We start from the raw sequence: 17610 nt of genomic DNA on the forward strand, positions 1-17610 counted from the left end.
GGAGAGGGAGAGGAGCACCTGGGAGTCAGCACCATAAGGACTGGCTGTATAATGGAGTCTCTGATGCCAGCAGGGGATCTGTCAGGCCAGAGATGTATGGAGCCGCTGGCTCTAAGCTAGGCCCACCAAGTTGGTCCTTTATCCTCTTTTGCACCCATACTCTCAGTCTGGCCCTGCCAGTCCCACAGTTCTTGTCAGTGCTTAAAACAAGGCCCTATCCTGGATATGGGATAATAGTCAGTACTAGACCTTACCCCAAACTTAATGCAGCATTCCCCTCAAATTTGTCCTTCTGTGGCCTCCTGTGTTCCAAGATCCCAGCTCATAGGCTCTTGTCCTGTGACTTTCTCTAGCCTCAGAGCTCTTTTTTATTCCACAGCTACCACCCTGTCTAAGAACACTTACTCTCCCAGTTCCTCATGTCCTATGGCTATGGTCTGCAGTACTCAGGCTCTGCCCTTTTTCCTCTGACTTGACCTTGAATTCCATTCTTAAGTGACTGGTTCTGACTCACTTGTACCTGCCATGTATACCTGGACTGGCCAGAACTGGAGTCCCATGAGAGATTTGTTCATTGAAATGAAGTGAATCCCTGAAGGCATTTCAGCCCTGGGCATTTCCTTGGGACCTGGTCCAAAGATCAAGAAGATCTTTTTTTGTGTGTGCCTGTACTGTGGCCTGAACTCTGGGCCTGGGCACTGTTCCTTAGCCTTTAAGGCTCAAGGATAGTACTCTACCACAAGCCATAGTTCCAATTCCAGCTTTTTGGTGGTTAATTGGAGATAAGAGTCTCACTTTCCTGCCTAAGCTGGCTTTGAACAGAGATCCTCAGATTTTAGCCACCTGAGTAGCTAAGATTACAGGCATGAGCCACTGGTGCCTGTCTACATGTTTTGTTTAGGATCTAAGCTTCACTGAGATTTTGTAGGATATAGAATTTGTTATTATATTATCAACTGTCCCCAAAATTACAAGCTTAAAGTGACAGTTTTTCCCTTCTGTGGTCCATATGTCTGCAATTTGGGAGCAGCTTAGGTAGGTGATTTTGTCCAGGCACTCATGAAGTTGTGGTCAGATGGTTGTCACTGCCTGGGGGATCTGCTCCTAAGACAGTTCAATCACAGAGCAGAGAGCATGAGTGCAAGTAGTCTCCCCAACCACACATGGTCACTTCCATTTTATTGCATTTGGTAGAAGCAAAGTTCACAAAGTCATGCATTCAAGGGGAAGGACCTAAGCTGTGCCTAAGGAAAGGAAAAAGGCAGAGCATTCACAGACGTACTTTAAAGCCATAGGGAAAACACTTGTGATGAAAAATTAAGAACATATTTTAAAAACACACATAAGAGCCAGGTGCCAGTGGCTCATACCTGTCATCATAGCTAATCAGGAGGCTGAGATCTGAGGATTGCAGTTTGAAGCCAGCCCAGGCAAGAAAGTCCATGAGATTCATCTCCAATTAACCACATAAAAGTCAGAAGTAGAGGTGTGGCTCAAATGAGTACTAGCTCTGAGCAAAAGAAGCTAGTGCCCAGGCCCTGAGTTCAAGCCCTAGAAGTGACACACAAAAAGGAAAGAAAAGACAACAGAACACTCACCCATAGAACCAGCTCCTGTAGATACTCACTACTTACCATCTTAGTTGTGTGTGGTTTCTGCTTTTTTTCTTCTGTCCTGGGTTTAAGTGGTTTTTCACATACTTGTAATAGAAGTATACATGTCATATTTTCTTTTTCTCAGTCAAAAACCATGGCATAAAAGTTTTACATGCTTGTAAACTATGTAAGAGTCCATTTTTTTACCCTTGTTTTGAAAATTCATAGTGGCACATTCATTTGAAAAACTAATGCAGAATCCATGAACATATTATCCAGTTTCCTCAAGGATAACCTCTTTAAGGTCAGTACTGGGATTTTGAACTCAAGGTTTTACACTTAGTAAGCAAAAAGCACCACTTGAGCCATGACTCTAGCCATATTTTTTCCTTTTGTTATTTTTCCAATAGGGCCTATTGGTTTTTGCTCAGACCTGCTTCTGAGTGAGATCTCTCTCTTCCTATCTCTACATCCTGCATAGCTGGGGTTACAGACACACACACACTATGCCCCCCACTTTTTTTTTTCTTTTCTTTATTTATTTTTTTTTTTTTGTGGGTCATGAGGCTTGAACTCAGTCCCTGAGCTTTTCTGCTCAAGTCTAACATTCTGCCACTGTGAGCCACAGTGCCACTTCCAGTTTTCTGGCAGTAAAATGGAGATAGGAGTCTCACCGACTTTCCTGCTTGGCTGGCTTTGAACCGCAATCCTCAGATCTTAGCCTCCTGAGAAGGTAGGATTACAGGCCATCAGCCACCAGCACCTAGCTTCCTTTTCTTTTTTAATTCCAGTACCAGAACTTGACCTCAGAGTCTCACATTTTGCTTAGCTTTTTCACTTAGGACTAGAGCTCTACCACTTGAGCCACAACTCTAGTCTATTTTTTTTGTTGGTTACTTAGAGGTAGAGTCTTCTGGACTCTTCTACCCAGGCTGACTTCAAACCTCGTTCCTTAGATCTCAGCCTTCTGAGTAGTTAGGATTACAGGTGTCAGCTACCACTACTACCTACCTGAAATAAGAGTCTTGCTCTAGCTAGCCTTGACCCTTGACCCTCCTATCGCCACCTCCCAAGTACCTCGGATTATAGATGTGAATCACAGTGCCCAGCAGAGGTAACATCCAGCAGAATTATAATAAAACATCACAAATGAGATCATAACATAAACACAAAGGATACCTTTATTATCCACTAGATGCTATCTCTACCTACATACCCAGTTCTCTAAACACTGGCAATTGCTAATCTTCATTTCTATCAGTTTGTCATTTCAAGATGTGTCAATACCAGCTCACCATTAGTCCTAGCCACATGGAAGGCTGGAATAGGAAAGATCATAGCTTAAGGCCCACCCAGGCTGAAAAGTTCACAAGACCCCTTATAAATCAATAGCTGGGTGTGGGGCACACACCTGTCATCCTAGCCATGTGGGGAGCTGGGATCTGAAGAATTGCATTTCCAAGCTAGCCTGTACAAAAAAGTTTCCAAGACTCCCATCTCTAAAGAAAAAGAGTGGTGTGATATTATGTGCCTGTCATCCCAGCTACAGCGGGAAGCAAAAAGTAAGAGGGTTAAGGTCCAATAAAGCAAGATCTTATCTCAGCAATAACCAATACAGAAAAGAGCTAGGGGCATGACTTGATGGTAGAGTACCAACCTACTCAACACAAGGTCCTGAGTTTAAACCCCAGTATTGCCAAAAGAAAAAAAAATGCTTATAATGGAATCATATAATATGCAACTTTTGAGGATTGCCTTTAACAGTCAGCAGAATTCTATGCAGATGAACCCCGTTTTTCCATGTCAATGCTTCACTCTGTTCTGTTGCCATCTCCCAGGAGATGGGAGGACCACTGGTTTTTGTTTAACACTTACAGAAGGACATAAGGGCAGATTCCAGATTTTGGCTGTTACTAATAACACCACTGTGAACATTCACATTCAGGTTTTTGTGAAGTCTTTATTTCTCTGGAACTAGTGCCTAGCCTTGCAATTACTGGGTCATATGGCAGTTAGATGTACTGTTCTGAATTTTGGTAGTTTTGGTGTTTGAGGGAGGAGGGAGTGTGTGCACGCACGCGCGTGCTTCCATGCTACTGAGGTTTAAACTCAGGACTTAGGGGGCTGGGAAGGTGGCTCAGTGGTAGAGCGCTTGCCTTGCATGCCTGAGGCCCTGGGTTCGATTCCTCAGCACCACATAAGCAAAAAGAAAAAAGCCAGAAGTGGCACTGTGGCTCAAGTGGTAGAGCGCTAGCCTTGAGCTGAAGAGCTGAGGGACAGCGCCCAAGCCCAGAGGTCAGGCCCCACGACTGGACCCAAAAAAAAAAAAAAAAAAACTCAGGACTTAGTACTTGCTAGGCAGGTATTCTACCACTGAGTCATGCTTTTAGCTCTTGCAAAAATCTTTTTAATAATAGCTTAATTCTTCATCAAGAGAATAGACCACAGTTTAATTATTCTTCTGTCATTAAATATATAGCATTTTTTGTTAATGGGCAATTTTAAATGGGTCTGTATTTTATCCTTAATTTTATTTTTGCAAACCATGTGGCAAACCATGATGGAACCATTGTGGGCCAGGAGACTTCTGAGTACATATTGTCAAAACCAGCAACATCTATCTAGCTGACAACATGTTGTGGTGCGTAGTGTAGTATGTTGGCACACTCAGAAGGTCCTGGAAGATGATTGATTGGTAGGATCCATCTGGAAAACTGGAGAAGGCAGTAAAAGAGTTTGTTCAAGGGGTCCATAAAGCTTCAGTTGGCCTGGTCTGTACATCTCTAACCGTTCTTCTCTCCTGCCCATCAGTACTAGATGCCAAAGGCCTGGCACGGAGTTTCTTTAACCAGCTCTGGGAAGTATGTGGCCAGTGGCAGAAACAGTTGCCATTGACTGCCCAGACCCCACCACGGCAGTGGCTGGTCTCTATCCATGCCATCCGGAACACTCGCCGCAAGATGGAGGATCGGCATGTGTCCCTTCCTTTCTTCAATCATCTCTTCGGCTTCTCAGTGAGTTTTCTGCCTGCATAGCCCAGTGTCCAGCACCAGGATAGCACAGAGGGAGCCTAAGCAGGAGGTTGGAACCCTGGGTGCCGAGAAATGCGGCCAGCTAAAGCTGAGCCAAAAGAACTGCTTCTCAGTTGCTGTTTCAAGGCCAAAGTATTTGGTGGCTGGCTCCCTGAGAAACCTGGAGGGTGGGGGGTAATTCACAGCACTAGCACCTTTGAGCCAGGCTACCAGTCACCTTGAATCCAAAGCAAAGTTTGAAAATTAAAGCAAGAGTGGAGCCTGGCACCAATGGCTCACGCCTAGCTGCTTAGGATGCTGAGATCTGAGGATCAGGGTTCAAAGCCAACCTAGGCAAGAAAGTCCATGTGACTCTTTTTTTTTTTTTTCTTTTTTGGTCAGTCATGGTGCTGGAACTCAGGGCCTGGGCACTGCCCCTGAGTTCTTTTTGCTCAAGGCTAGTACTCTACCACTTTGAGCCACAGTACCACTACTGGTCATTGAGTGGTTAACTGGAGATTAGAGTCTCACATACTTTCCTGCCCAGGCTGACTTTGAACCACGATTCTTAGATCTCAGCCTCCTGAGTAGCTAGGATGAGCTACCAGCACCGGACTTTCCATGAGACTCTTATCTCCAATAAATTACCAAAATAGCCAGATGTGGGGCTATGGCTCAAGTGCTAGAACACTGACTAGCCCTGAGCAAAAGCTCAGGGATAGAGCCCAGGTCCTGAGTTCAAGCCCAGGACAAGGAAGGAAGGAAGGAAGGAAAAAGGAAGGAGGGAGGGAGGAAGGAAGGAAGAAAGAAAGCAAGCAAGGAAGGCAGGAAGGGAAGAAGGAAGGCAGGCAGGCAGGCAGGCAACAGTTGCCCCATATCTGATAGAAGACAAGGCTTAGTACCAAGTTCAGACTTGTATTGCTGAGCCTTGCTCAGCCTCTAGCACCAGAAGCCATCTGCAGCATCTCAGCTCATTTTATGTTTGCAGCCACCTTACATAGCTAGCAGGACCCAGAACCTCTGAGACCTAACAGGCATACTTAGCCAAGTTGACTGGTGTAACGGTGAAGGCCATGTTGATTCTTTCAGACTTAACCTGTCTCTGATTGTTTTCTCTTGCCTATACCAGAAAACCTGAGACTGGGTAATTTGTAAAGGGAAAACAATGATGTGTTCTTACAATTCTAGATACTGGGAGGGCTAAGGTCAAGGGGCTCCCATCTGTTGAAGGGATTTTTATTGGTGGGGACTCTGTGCAGAGTCCTAAATCAATGCTTTGTATCACACTCTTGAAACAGAACAAGCTGCCAAAGAGAGCTCTCTTTTCTAACAAAACCACTCTCTTGTTAATGCATTCATCCATAAGTAGATCACCCCCAATTGCCTCTTAAAGTCCCACCTCCAAATATCATGAGCATCAGCCTTTGGAGATTAATTTTCAACACAGGAATTCTGGGAGACATACAATGAAACTATAACATGATTTTAGTTGGTGCCAAGGCTGTACTCCCCTCCTCTCCCCTCTCCCTCCCCCTCCCCCTCCCCACCAGGTGAGTGCAACTGGCTAGGGTCCCTGCCTCACTAGGTACAAGGCCAGCGATATGTGACTCCCACCGCCTTCCCATCAGGACCCTGTGGATCGTGCCTACTTTGCTGTGTTTGATGGTCATGGAGGCGTGGATGCTGCAAGGTATGCTGCTGTTCATGTGCACGTCAATGCTGCCCACCAGCCACAGCTGCCCACAGACCCTGCTGGAGCCCTCAAGGAAGCTTTCCAGCTCACTGATGACATGTTTCTCTGGAAAGCCAAGAGAGAGGTAAGAACCAGCAGCCAGATCTCAAGTGCATTGGGGGACTAATAGCCATTAAATGCGTTAGAGAGTCGTGGTTTCTGCAGAGGGAAAGAAAGTGAAGTGGTTGGTGACCTGGGGTGGTCCTTACAGAATACTGTTGGGGCCATGCCATTTCATTCTTACTAGAGGGAGGGACTCATTTTTTTACTTAGAATGGAAATAGCACAAAGATTTCCCCTTTATTACTGTGGGAACTTTTTTGTGTGGTGGTGGTGGTGGTGGTGGTGGTGGTGGTGGTGGTGGTGGTGGTGGTTCTTACTATAATAAAATACCTGAGGCTGGGAAATGTTGAATAGAAGATTGTTTTAGCTCATGGTTCTGGAGGTGTCAAGGTCAAAGAGCTTACCAGGTAATGTCTTGCTGGCAGAATCCCCAAGTGGCTCAGAGCATCACATGATAAGAGACAGAGAATACATGTTTGTGTGTTGTGGTATAGGTGCTGGTGGTTGTAGTGGTAGAAGTGGTGTGGGTGTTAGTGTCTGCCTGTCTTTCTTTTTGCCTCCTTCCCTCTCCTTATAAAGCACCAGGATTCCACCCTAATGACCTTATCCAACCCCAATCCCCTCCCAAAGACATTCCCTCTAAATTTCATACTTGGATTGAGTTTCCACCCTCATGATATCTTACCATGGGAATTAAATTTCAACACACAAAGCCTATCTCTAGACTATCTCAAAGACTATCTCTAGACCTTAGCACCCCTGAAACAGCATGCCAGGCCCCCAGCAATATAGACTTGAAGATGGTCTGTAGGCCACAGAAGGAAGGAGCACCTGCTTTATACATGGCTCATGCTTACAATCCTAGCTACTCAGGAGGCTGAGATCTGAGGATCCTGGTTCAAAGCCAGTCCAGGCAGGAAAGTCCTTGAGACTTTTATCTTCAATTTAACCACTCAAAAGCCAGAAGTGGAGCTGTGGTTCAAGTGATAGAGTGCTAGCCTTTTGCAAAAAAAAGGCCAAGGACAGCACCTAGGCCCTGAGTTCAAACCCTAGGATCAGCACCAAAATAAATATATGTATGGAAAGGTGACAGACAAGTCAGACAAATGCTTAGAAAGATTTTATTGCTTGTAGCTGCCAAGAGGAATAGGCACACATGCCACACAGGACCACCCAGGGAAGTACCACAGTTGGTTAGGAGGCTAGGGAGACAGGCAAGCATAGCCCACTAAATAGGCCCCGTTAAGCCTCAGCAAGATCAGATTTGGGGAGTTTGAATAACTTCAGTTGATTTTGAACTACCAGAATGACTCCTAGCCTGCTCTCACTACTTGAAGCCACCAGAGCAGGAGACACTTTTGCCTACTATATAAAGTGAGGACATGTTTGGGGCATGAGCTCCAAACCAGCTAGCCTACCTATGAAAGGTGCACTCACAGCAGACATGCTGACTCTAGGACGTAGCTAGCCATGGGGCAGTCTCCAGGATCATCAATGCTCCAGATATCAGCATATCATAAAATACACAAAAATGCAAACTATAGCCAGGTGCTGGTGACTCACATTTGTAATCCTAGGTACTCAGGAGACTGAGGTCTGGGGATCATAATTTCAGGCCAGCACAGGCAGGAAAGTTCATGAGACTCTCCTGTCCAATAAACTACTCAGAAAAAGTCAGAAATGGTACTGTGGTTTAAGGCTAGAACATTAGCCTTAAGCAAAAAGATGCTCAGGGACAGAGCTCAAGGTACTGTGGTTTAAGTGCTAGAACATTAGCCTTAAGCAAAAAGATGCTCAGGGACAGAGCTCAAGCCCTGAGTTCAAGCCCCAGGGCTGGCACAAAAAAAAAAAGCCAACTATGGTCATATAGCAGCTCACATGGATCATGTATAGTGGAATGCCCAGACAAAAGGGTTAGCAAGATCTTCATCTTAACAAACAAGCTTGGCATGGCTCTACCTTCCTGTAATCTCAGTTACTCAGGAGGTATAGGTCAGAGGAACATAATCTAAGGCCATCTCCAGGCAAAAACACCAAGTCTCCCCCCCTCCCCGCCAAAAATATAGAATCATAAAAGCAAAAATGTCTAGTGGCATCACTGTAGTGATAGATCATCTACCTAGCAAATATGAGACTCCAGTACCACCAAAAATTTAAAATATGCAGATTGTGATCAACACACAGTTCCACTGCTCTAGCTCAGCCCCGTCTCCCTAAGTTGCTAGTGTTCCTCAGGAACATTCTGGAGTCATTTGTAGAAATGAGTCACTAGGTTAAGAAAGAAGAACTCAGAGCTGAAGGAGTGCCTTGCTAGGAAGGCATAAGGAATGGAGTTCAAACTCCATTGCTGTTAAATAGGAAGCTATAGTTCTAATCCTAGTCAGGAGTCTGAAATCTGAGAATTATGATTCAGAACCAGCCCAGGCACATAAGTCCTCCACATTCCTATCTCCAGCTTACCAGCAAAAAGCCAAAAGTGAAGCTTGGCTCAAATATAAGAGCACCAGTCGTGCTACATCTCATCCCATCTGGGCTCTCCTTGCAGCGGCTGCAGAGTGGCACCACAGGAGTATGTGCTCTCATTGCCGGAAAGACCCTGCACATCGCCTGGCTCGGGGACTCCCAGGTTATCCTGGTGCAGCAGGGACAAGTGGTAAAGCTGATGGAGCCACACAAACCTGAGCGACAGGTAAAGAATTCCCTCTGCTCAAGCCCAGGATGTGTTGTATTGGGAACCTAAGTCTGGGGACCTCATAGAGAAAACAGAATGTCAAGGAACCCCAACTGGGTACTGTCAGGGAAAGTTAGGCAGCACAAAGGGCCTTGGAAACTCTCTTGCCTGACCAAGTAGACAGAGTATTGCAAATGAGCCCTTCCTGAGAGTACTTTGGGTCACAGTGATATGGAGCCCGGGGTTCCAGATGAGAATTGGGCCTTCTGACCCAACAGATGGCCCAGGCAGTGGGGCCAGCTCAGCCTAACACATAGGCCTATGATGTGTGCCAGAATGGAATGGCCAACCACAGAGCAAGAACAAGGAGGTGACCTTGCACTGGGGCAGAAGGGCACAAGTCTTGGAACTTCAGTAGGCAGACACTACTCTGGGATCCTGGGGTCCTGGTGTCTCACTTGTTTGGGCCTCAGATCCTTACCTGGATGTGAGAGTGACATTGCTGCTTGGACCATGTCTCACAAATGGGATCAGACAGAGAAGCCATGGGCTGGTAGCTCCTGCTTGAAATCCTAGCTACTTCAAAAGCCAGTCAGGATAAGAAAGTCCCTGAGACTCTTATCTCCAATTAAAGTACTAGAAAACTGGAAGTAGAGCTGTGGCTCAAAGTGTTGGAGCACTAGCCTTGAGTGAAAAAGCTCAGAGACAGAGCTGAGGCCCTTAGTCCAAACCCCACAACCAACAACAACAACAAAAAAAAATATTAATTTCTCCACAAGCTGAGACAAGGGACCACTTCCAGTGGGAAGGATGTCCAACCTGCCAGTTGGGAGCCTGTCATTTCTACCATGATGTTGTGGGAACTCCACAAGGATGCCCAGTCCTTAGTGCCAGAATCTGGAGAGAGGCTTTGGTTCCCCACAGCCTCTAGTTATTCTGCTCCTGTGTAGGGATGGAAAGGAAGAAGGGGGACTAATGTCTCTGTCTTTCTGGCCAACACTGTCTCCTAGGGTACCAATGTTCTCATAAGCAACTGGTATGGTGCCCCAAGCCCACTCTGAGCATGCAGTGAGTCAGGAAGTTAACTTAAAAAATAGACATGCATGAGCCTCACTCCCATGCAAGACGTGGCGTACACTCAACTACTGTCACCAGCCTTCAGCTGACAGGTTCCTGTGTGCAAAGCCTTCTTCCATGAGAGAACTCATAGGACCAAAGAGGTTTTCCACAAGATTTTTGTGGCTAGACTGAGTCTCTATTGTTGTCTTCTGAGAAGCAGTTAAGGCTGGAGCACTGTGGTCCTCTGCCAAGCAAAGACAGTGCCTGGGGCGAAGCTTGGGAGAAGGAAGAAAGGAATAGGCAGAGGTTTGCCCCTTAGGGCTAGCTCAGGCTTTGTGAGACCTGTGTCATGTGCCATACTTACATGCCACATGAGCCAGGCACCATTGGCCCATGCCTGTAATCCTAACTACTCAGAAGGCTAAGTTTGAGGATCAAAGTTTGAAGCTAGCTTGGGAAGGAAGGTCTATGAGACTCATGTCCATTTAACCACCCCCAAAAAAAATGGAAGTGGAGGGGCTGGGAAGGTGGCTTAGTGGTAGAATGCTTGCCTTGCATGCATGAGGTCCTGGGTTTGATTCCTCAGCACCACATAAGCAGAAAAAGCCAGAAGTGGCGCTGTGGCTCAAATTGTAGAGCACTAGCCTTGAGCTGAAGAGCTGAGGGACAGTGCCCAGGCCCAGAGTTCAGGCCCCACAGTCAACAGAAAAAAAAATGGAAGTGGAGTTGTGACTCAAGTGGTAGAACATGAACCTTGAACAAAAAAGGTAGAGAATAGGCCCTGAAGGTTCTGAGTTCAAGCCCCAGTATAGGCACACATTAGAAGGAGAGAGAGGGAGAGGGAGGGAGGGAGGAAAGGAAAAGAAGCTAGCTCAATGTCTTGGTTTATGCAGAGGTATTGGGGGTCCCATCCCATGAAGTCACCCAGGGCCCCTTCACTTATCACTGTCTCCCCACAGGATGAAAAGGCACGAATTGAAGCACTGGGTGGCTTCGTGTCCTTCATGGACTGCTGGAGAGTCAACAGGACCCTGGCTGTGTCTAGAGCTATTGGTAAGGGGGTTACAGACTCTAACCCAGATGCAACCACAGGCCCATCCTGTAGTTTAGGAAAGTGTAATGTGCCAAAAAGAATTCGTAGTTTAGGGGCTGGGAAGGTGGCTCAGTGGTAGAGCGCTTGCCTTGCATGCATGAGGCCCTGGGTTCGATTCCTCAGCACCACATAAGCAAAAAGAAAAAAAGCCGGAAGTGGCACTTTGGCTCAAGTGGTAGAGCACTAGCCCTAAACTGAAGAGCTGAGGGACAGCGCCCAGGCCCAGAGTTCAGGCCCCACAACCGGACCCAAAAAAAAAAAAAAAAAAAAGAATTTGTAGTTTAAGCTGGTCACTGGTAGCTCATGTCTGTAATCCTAGCCATTTTGGAGGCTGTGATCTGAGGATCTCAGTTTGAGATCTCTGAGGATCTCAGCCCAGGCCAAAAAAAAAAAAAAATCTGTAAGACTCTTATCTAAAAAAATGCTGGAAGTGGAGCTGTGGCTCAAGTGGTAGAGCTCTAGCCTTGCACACAAAGGCTCAGGGACAGTGCCCAAGTCTTGAGTTCAAGCTCCAGGACTGGGACCAAAAAATAAAAAATGAAAAGAATGTGCAATTGATAGCTGCTCCTGGACTCAATAAAGGTGTGGCCTCCCAATAAACCCCTGATAAATTGAAAATATTGTAAGTACAAAAAGTGTTTAGACCACCTAACCAAGCAAGCCTCAGTCTACAATAGAGTCTTACAGCCCCTTAATGTCAAGAGCGTGGGCTGGTGGGAGCTGCATTTTGCAGTCACTTCCCAGGACAGTGACAGAGTTTGTGTCTGTAGCTCAGGAAAGGATCAAAAAGGATCAGATGTACCAGTGTCCCTCCCACCCTGCTGAGTGTCCAGTCCTCGGCTCCCTCTTTACAGCCTCTCCCCAGCCCCCGCCCCCAATCTACTGTACACAAGCAGGGAAGGGCATGGAGAGCTGGAGTGAGAGGCCTCCTCCATGTAGAGACTAGGGGCTGGGCTCACAGCCGTCATGCTCTACTCTGAGGGAGGTGGGAAGCAGTAAGCAGGGTTGAATAGGAGGATGGTAGATAGCAGATTGGGCTGCATGCCTGCTGTGGTGACAGACATTGAGGTTGGGACCTGGGTGGATGGGAAGAAGCATCTGACACAAGCTCTTCCATCTCCTGCCCAGGGGACGCCTTCCAGAAGCCATATGTGTCTGGGGAGGCAGACGCAGCCTCCCGGGAGTTGACGGGCTCTGAGGACTACCTGCTGCTTGCCTGTGATGGCTTCTTTGATGTGGTCCCCCACCAGGAAGTCGCTGGTCTTGTCCACAGTCACCTGATCAAGCAGAAGGGCAACGGGCTCCATGTTGCTGAGGAGCTGGTAGCTGAGGCCCGAGAGCGGGGCTCCCATGACAACATCACAGTCATGGTGGTCTTTCTCAGGGACCCTCAAGAGCTGCTGGAAAACAGGATCCAGGAGGCAGGGGACTCCCAGGCAGACAGGAGAAGCCAAGATTCGCCCTTTGGCCTCTCAGAGCTTGAGATCGACACTACACAGTGAAACTAGATGGTCTAGGCCCCCCCAGCTCCCCAAACCACCCCTTCTCACCCTTGTGACTCTCCCCTTCAGAGGCCTTAGGACCTGACAGGTAGTTGTGGGCAGGGAGTGCTCACTACACAGCATTTCCCCAGCACCCAAGTTACTCAGGGTGCTTGCTACAGCCTGTCCTAATGACCTCAGAACCGCATCATTCAGCAGGTGGATCTCAGTAGAAAGCATAGGAAAAAAAATAAGAAAGACCTCACCAAAGAGCACAGTGGCCTGGGAAGTGGACCAGCTCTTGCCCACAACCTTCCATCAAGGTATAGGTGGGACTAGAGACCATAAGCATCTGGTAGAAACCTGACCAAAGACACGGGTGTACATGGATCACTCGGGTGCATCCATGTGGTTCAGGCAGATCCAGGAGGCCCAAGGAACCTTCAAGTATATGCCAGGATAGGTCCCAGCAGGGAGATTGTCCAGTCCAGTTTCTCATGGCTTCTTCATGGTAGCATGGCTGGCACTAAAGAGGGTTGACCGATAAGTCCAGCAGGTCCTGCTGGACCAAGCTGACTTCCCAAAGAGGAGAGAGTGTCTTCCTCAAGAAGGAAGCACACTGTACCTGGCAGCCCTATGATATGTGGGGACTACTGGACCTCTGGGCCTCTCGTCTTCTCTGGGACATCCTGGGGAGATGAGGCTCCGAGCTCACAGTGACACCTGCATGTGTCTTTTGTTTGTGTCTTTGAATTTATTCCAGGGAAAAGTCTTAATTCAGAAGCAGTATTTCAGGTTCTATCTGTTTTTGTTTGTTTTTTCAGTGCCAAGATGACCTATGGTGTCATATAATTTAAGCAGAGCTTAGCATTTATTCTATTCAACTTAAATATTTACCTTTTTTTTTACTTTCTTGTGGAAACATTTTTTGCAGTATTACTGATTTTTTTTCATAAATCAGGATTGAAGCAGAAACTTTACCAGGTGGTGTTAATAAGCCACTTAAGTGCCTTAAACTGCTTTGGGAGAGAGGAAAACCACTGGCCCGCCATAGATTCTGACAGACCTGTTGAAGTTCTCACAAAAGCAGCATTTGTTGTGTTAGGAAGACATGACTTGGGCTAGAAACCTTTCTAGAAGTTTTCTTTTTTGTTTTTATTTTGTGTGTGTGATGCTGTGCACCCCCAGGAGTCTCTCTACAGTGTTTAGCAGGAGCCATAGCTGTGATAAGCTAGGATCTGGGCCCAAATTTCAAGGCTCTGGGTGTTTTCCAGGCAAGTCTAGCCAGGTGCTAGGCATTGAAACCATTACTATTTGATTGGGATGTTCCAGAAAGTCTGTGTAATTTCATTGATTTCATTTGGGAAAATGTTTAAGAGGTTCTGGCAAGCTCAAAGGCAGCAGTGTCTCCAGTGGCAGTCTGACATTGTCAGCACAGACCCTTATGTAGGTCTGTGGCTCATGTCCTTCCCTGCTGGGCTCTGCCCTGTAGCCTGACCAGCCTTAAAAGACACTGGAAAGGGCTGGGAAGGTGGCTCAGTGGTAGAGCGCATGCCTTGCATGCCAGAGGCCCTGGGTTCGATTCCTCAGCACCACATAAGCAAAAAGAAAAAAAAAGCCGGAAATGGTGCTATGGCTCAAGTGGTAGAGCGCTAGCCTTGAGCTGAAGAGCTGAGGGACAGTGCCCAAGCCCAGAGTTCAGGCCCCATAACCGGACCCAAAAAAAAAAAAAAAAAAGACACTGGAAAGCCGGACACTGGTGGCTCCCACCCGTTATCCTAGCTACTCAGGAGGCTAAGATCTGAGGATTGTGGTTCAAAGCCAGCCTGGGCAGGAAAGTCTGTGAGACTCTTATTTCCAGTTAATCACCAGAAAACTGGAAGTGGCACTGTGGCTCAAGTGGTATAGCGTTTGCCTTGTGCTAAAGAGCTCAGGGACAGCACCCAGGCCTAGAGTTCAAGCCCCACGACTGACAAAAAAAAAAAAAAAAAAAAAGACACTGGAAATACTTAAAGGCCTCAAGGAACACATACAATCTGTGAATAGTTAGAAGGATAAGCAAGGAAGCCAGGCACTGAGGAGGAGGCTAGCAGGGCCAGAGAGCAATGGGTGCCTTATTAGAGGTTTGGAGAAGGGGGAGAAGCTGAGTTCCCCATGTAGATGATCAAGCAGCCATCTGCAGACAGTGGGGGCCCCAGGAAACCTTGCAGAGCTGTATGCCAAATGTCTGGGCTTTTTTCTCAGCTCACAAATGGGACAAGTACACAAGTTTTCCCATCCTGAGGCAAGTCCACTGTCCAGCAGGAAGGGAGGGAGCCATCCTTGGTAGGCATACCACTAGATTCCAAGGAGTTGAGGCATACCAACTCTTTTCCCTGTAGAGATGAAGTTTAGATCTCATAGTCAATGCCCTCCTCAGGGTCTCCTGATAGCATCTTAAAACACATTCATAGCCAGGCACTGGTTGCTCACACCTGTAATCCTAGCTACTCAGGAGGCTGAGATCTGAGGATCATGACTCAAAGCCAGCCTGGACAGAAAAGTCCAATTAACCACCAGAAAATCAGGACTGGGGCTGTGACTAGAAGTGGTAGAGCAAAAAATTTCCGGGACAGCTCCCAGGTTGAGTTCAAGCCCCACAAATTGAGTGGGGGGGCACAAAAAAAATGACATTTATCCAGAGAATGATTGGCCACCAACAACAACCAGGTGTTTTAGCCTATCTGAAGGCCCTGCTGCCTGTTAGGATGCCATCTGGCACAGGGTTGGGCAAGACACAGAAATGTGGCTCCACTCTTCATTATGACTCCATCCTGCCCATGACAATGACCTTGACAGAGAAGTATTGGCTTCTGATGTTTTGGGTGTTTTTTGTTGTTGTGGTGGTGGTGGGTTTTTTTATTCTTTGCTCTGCTAATCTTACTCTGTACATTGCTGTTGGAAGTAGAGTTTCACCTCATGGAGATAGGAGATCTGGATCATACTGTTTGGGGTATAATTCATTCCCTAATAGAAGGCTCTGAATGCCTCCCCAGACTCCTGAGTAGGGTTGCTTCGGGATAGGGCTAAACCAGTCCTTTTAGAGGTCTGTGGCTAAGGAAATCTGTACTCTCTGTTGAGAACTAGTTTTGTCCTAGCTTCTGGGCACAGAGGAGGGCCCTTCATCTTAGCCAGGCTGTGCCAAGTCACCAAGAACCTCCAGCTTCCAAGATTCCTGAGCCACCTCCTCTTCAGCTCTGCCACAAGCTCATTGCATGAGCTGAGCAAATCATTACACCTCTCTAGGGCCTCAGTTTCCCTTTTGTCTGGCACAAGATGTTACATGGCAATTTGCAGAGGCTCTAACCTGGAGTTTTGGAGGTACGGGGGCTACTCGAGGTGAGCCTGGCACAGCCTGTGGAGATGCTGCCAGCATAGAGGTCCCTTCCCCCCACTGCTAGCAGGGAGGGGTGATTAAGTATTATTAGTGTCTATTCTTAAAATTAAGTGGGTTGGAAAAGAATCAAGTTGCAGATGCCAGCACCTTATATGGAGTACAAAAGCTGGAATGGATCAGACCCTGCTTTCACAGGTACAGCTGATTCCCAGCTGAAGCTTGCAAGGAAGGGGGAAGGGGATCTAGTATTTTAGTCAGAATCCAGATAGGAAATGGGTGTGTTTTAATGGGCAATGTAGCCATTAAGTCCCAGGCCCCATAGGAGAAGCACAGGTTCTCCAAGGTCTTGAGTTAACCTTGGACAAGCCCCTTGCCATTGACTGGTTTCCTGCCCTCTTGGGGGCCAGCATGCTTCCCCAGTACATGCCTCCTTTCTGCCATGGTGACTTTGGGTTTGGACACCCTGGCTACCTCAGCAGTATTCCCAGAGCTGTGAGGACAGCTCTACTCAAGCTACTTGGAAGCCAGGTCTGTCCGTAAAATAAGCTGTGTTTCTGGTTTGATCCTGCCTCCATAGCCCAAAGGGGCTGTCCCTGGAGTCCTGTGCTTTCACTAAAGCTCCACAGCTTTGCCAAATGTGCCAAGCTTTGCCATTCACATGCCGTGTGGGCCTTGCCAAGGGCTTGTCTGTGCATGCCTCAGTGGGCTTCCTGGGAGCCATGTTCCAAGACACAAGGAACAGCTCCCCTGGGCTTAGGGACAAGCCCTAAGGTGGAGGGGCCGCTGGGGTGGTCTCCCAGAACCCACTGTTACTTCAGTATCAATAAACCACAATTTCTGAGTCTCACCTGGGTCCTTTATTCTTTTGCATCAACTCTCTTGGATGTCTAACTGCTGAGGTATTAGGAGACCATCTGCAAATCTTGTTGAGTGCTTGCCTAGCCAGCTGGGCCTGGCCTTCACTCCAAATCCCTGAACCTAAAAGCAGTAGGAGGGTGCTAGGAGAAGGGTGATGTAGCATGACATAGAAGAGACCACAGGAATATCTGTAGTCCTCATTTTAGGAAACTATTATAGAGTCCAGGCATCTTAACACTAAGTAAAACCCCCTCCTAGCTTATAGCCAGATGTGGGCCCATATTGTGGATGTAAACCTGAACACATTAAAATCAAAGCACTAAGTATTCCTTCCATTCCCATTCCGGTCTCCTGCCTGGTGCTCTACCCTGCTACATGCAAGGATGTGCTCACTATTATGCCCAGGATGAGCAGCCTGCGGAAACAGGTGCTTCTTGTATTGGACAAGGGCAAAAGCACTGGAGGCAGACTCAGCACACAGGGGAAGCTCAGTTTGCTACAGGACTTAGGAGAGAAAAGGTCCCAAAGTGAGGGTAATAGTATTTCACTGTTGGTGATTGAAATTGTCAGGGCAGCTAGCTAGCTTCACCGAGTCTGGTGGGGACCAGGCCAGGGATACGGAGGTGGGCAGCCTTTTCTTGAGATGGCTTCAGATGGAAGGCAGGACTTCG

At 47.3% G+C, this 17610-nt stretch overlaps 1 protein-coding gene across 5 annotated transcripts in view; it reads left to right on the forward strand.

Annotated features, from left to right (window-relative positions):
- Positions 1-16928, forward strand: part of Ppm1f (protein phosphatase, Mg2+/Mn2+ dependent 1F) — a 36934-nt gene extending 20006 nt beyond the window's left edge. For all 5 annotated transcript variants that reach the window (XM_069994250.1, XM_069994254.1, XM_069994253.1 and 2 more), the window contains 5 exons: positions 4407-4609; positions 6235-6423; positions 8947-9090; positions 11091-11184; positions 12353-16928. In XM_069994250.1, coding sequence (XP_069850351.1) covers positions 4407-4609; positions 6235-6423; positions 8947-9090; positions 11091-11184; positions 12353-12726 — 1004 coding nt within the window. In that variant the 3' untranslated portion in view covers positions 12727-16928. The remainder of the gene's footprint in view (positions 1-4406; positions 4610-6234; positions 6424-8946; positions 9091-11090; positions 11185-12352) is intronic.
- Positions 16929-17610: the final 682 nt, after the last annotated feature.

This window comes from Dipodomys merriami, unplaced genomic scaffold (assembly GCF_024711535.1).
Source record: "Dipodomys merriami isolate MVZ:Mamm:240054 unplaced genomic scaffold, mDipMer1.0.p SCAF_45, whole genome shotgun sequence".
NCBI classification, from domain to species: domain Eukaryota; kingdom Metazoa; phylum Chordata; class Mammalia; order Rodentia; family Heteromyidae; genus Dipodomys; species Dipodomys merriami.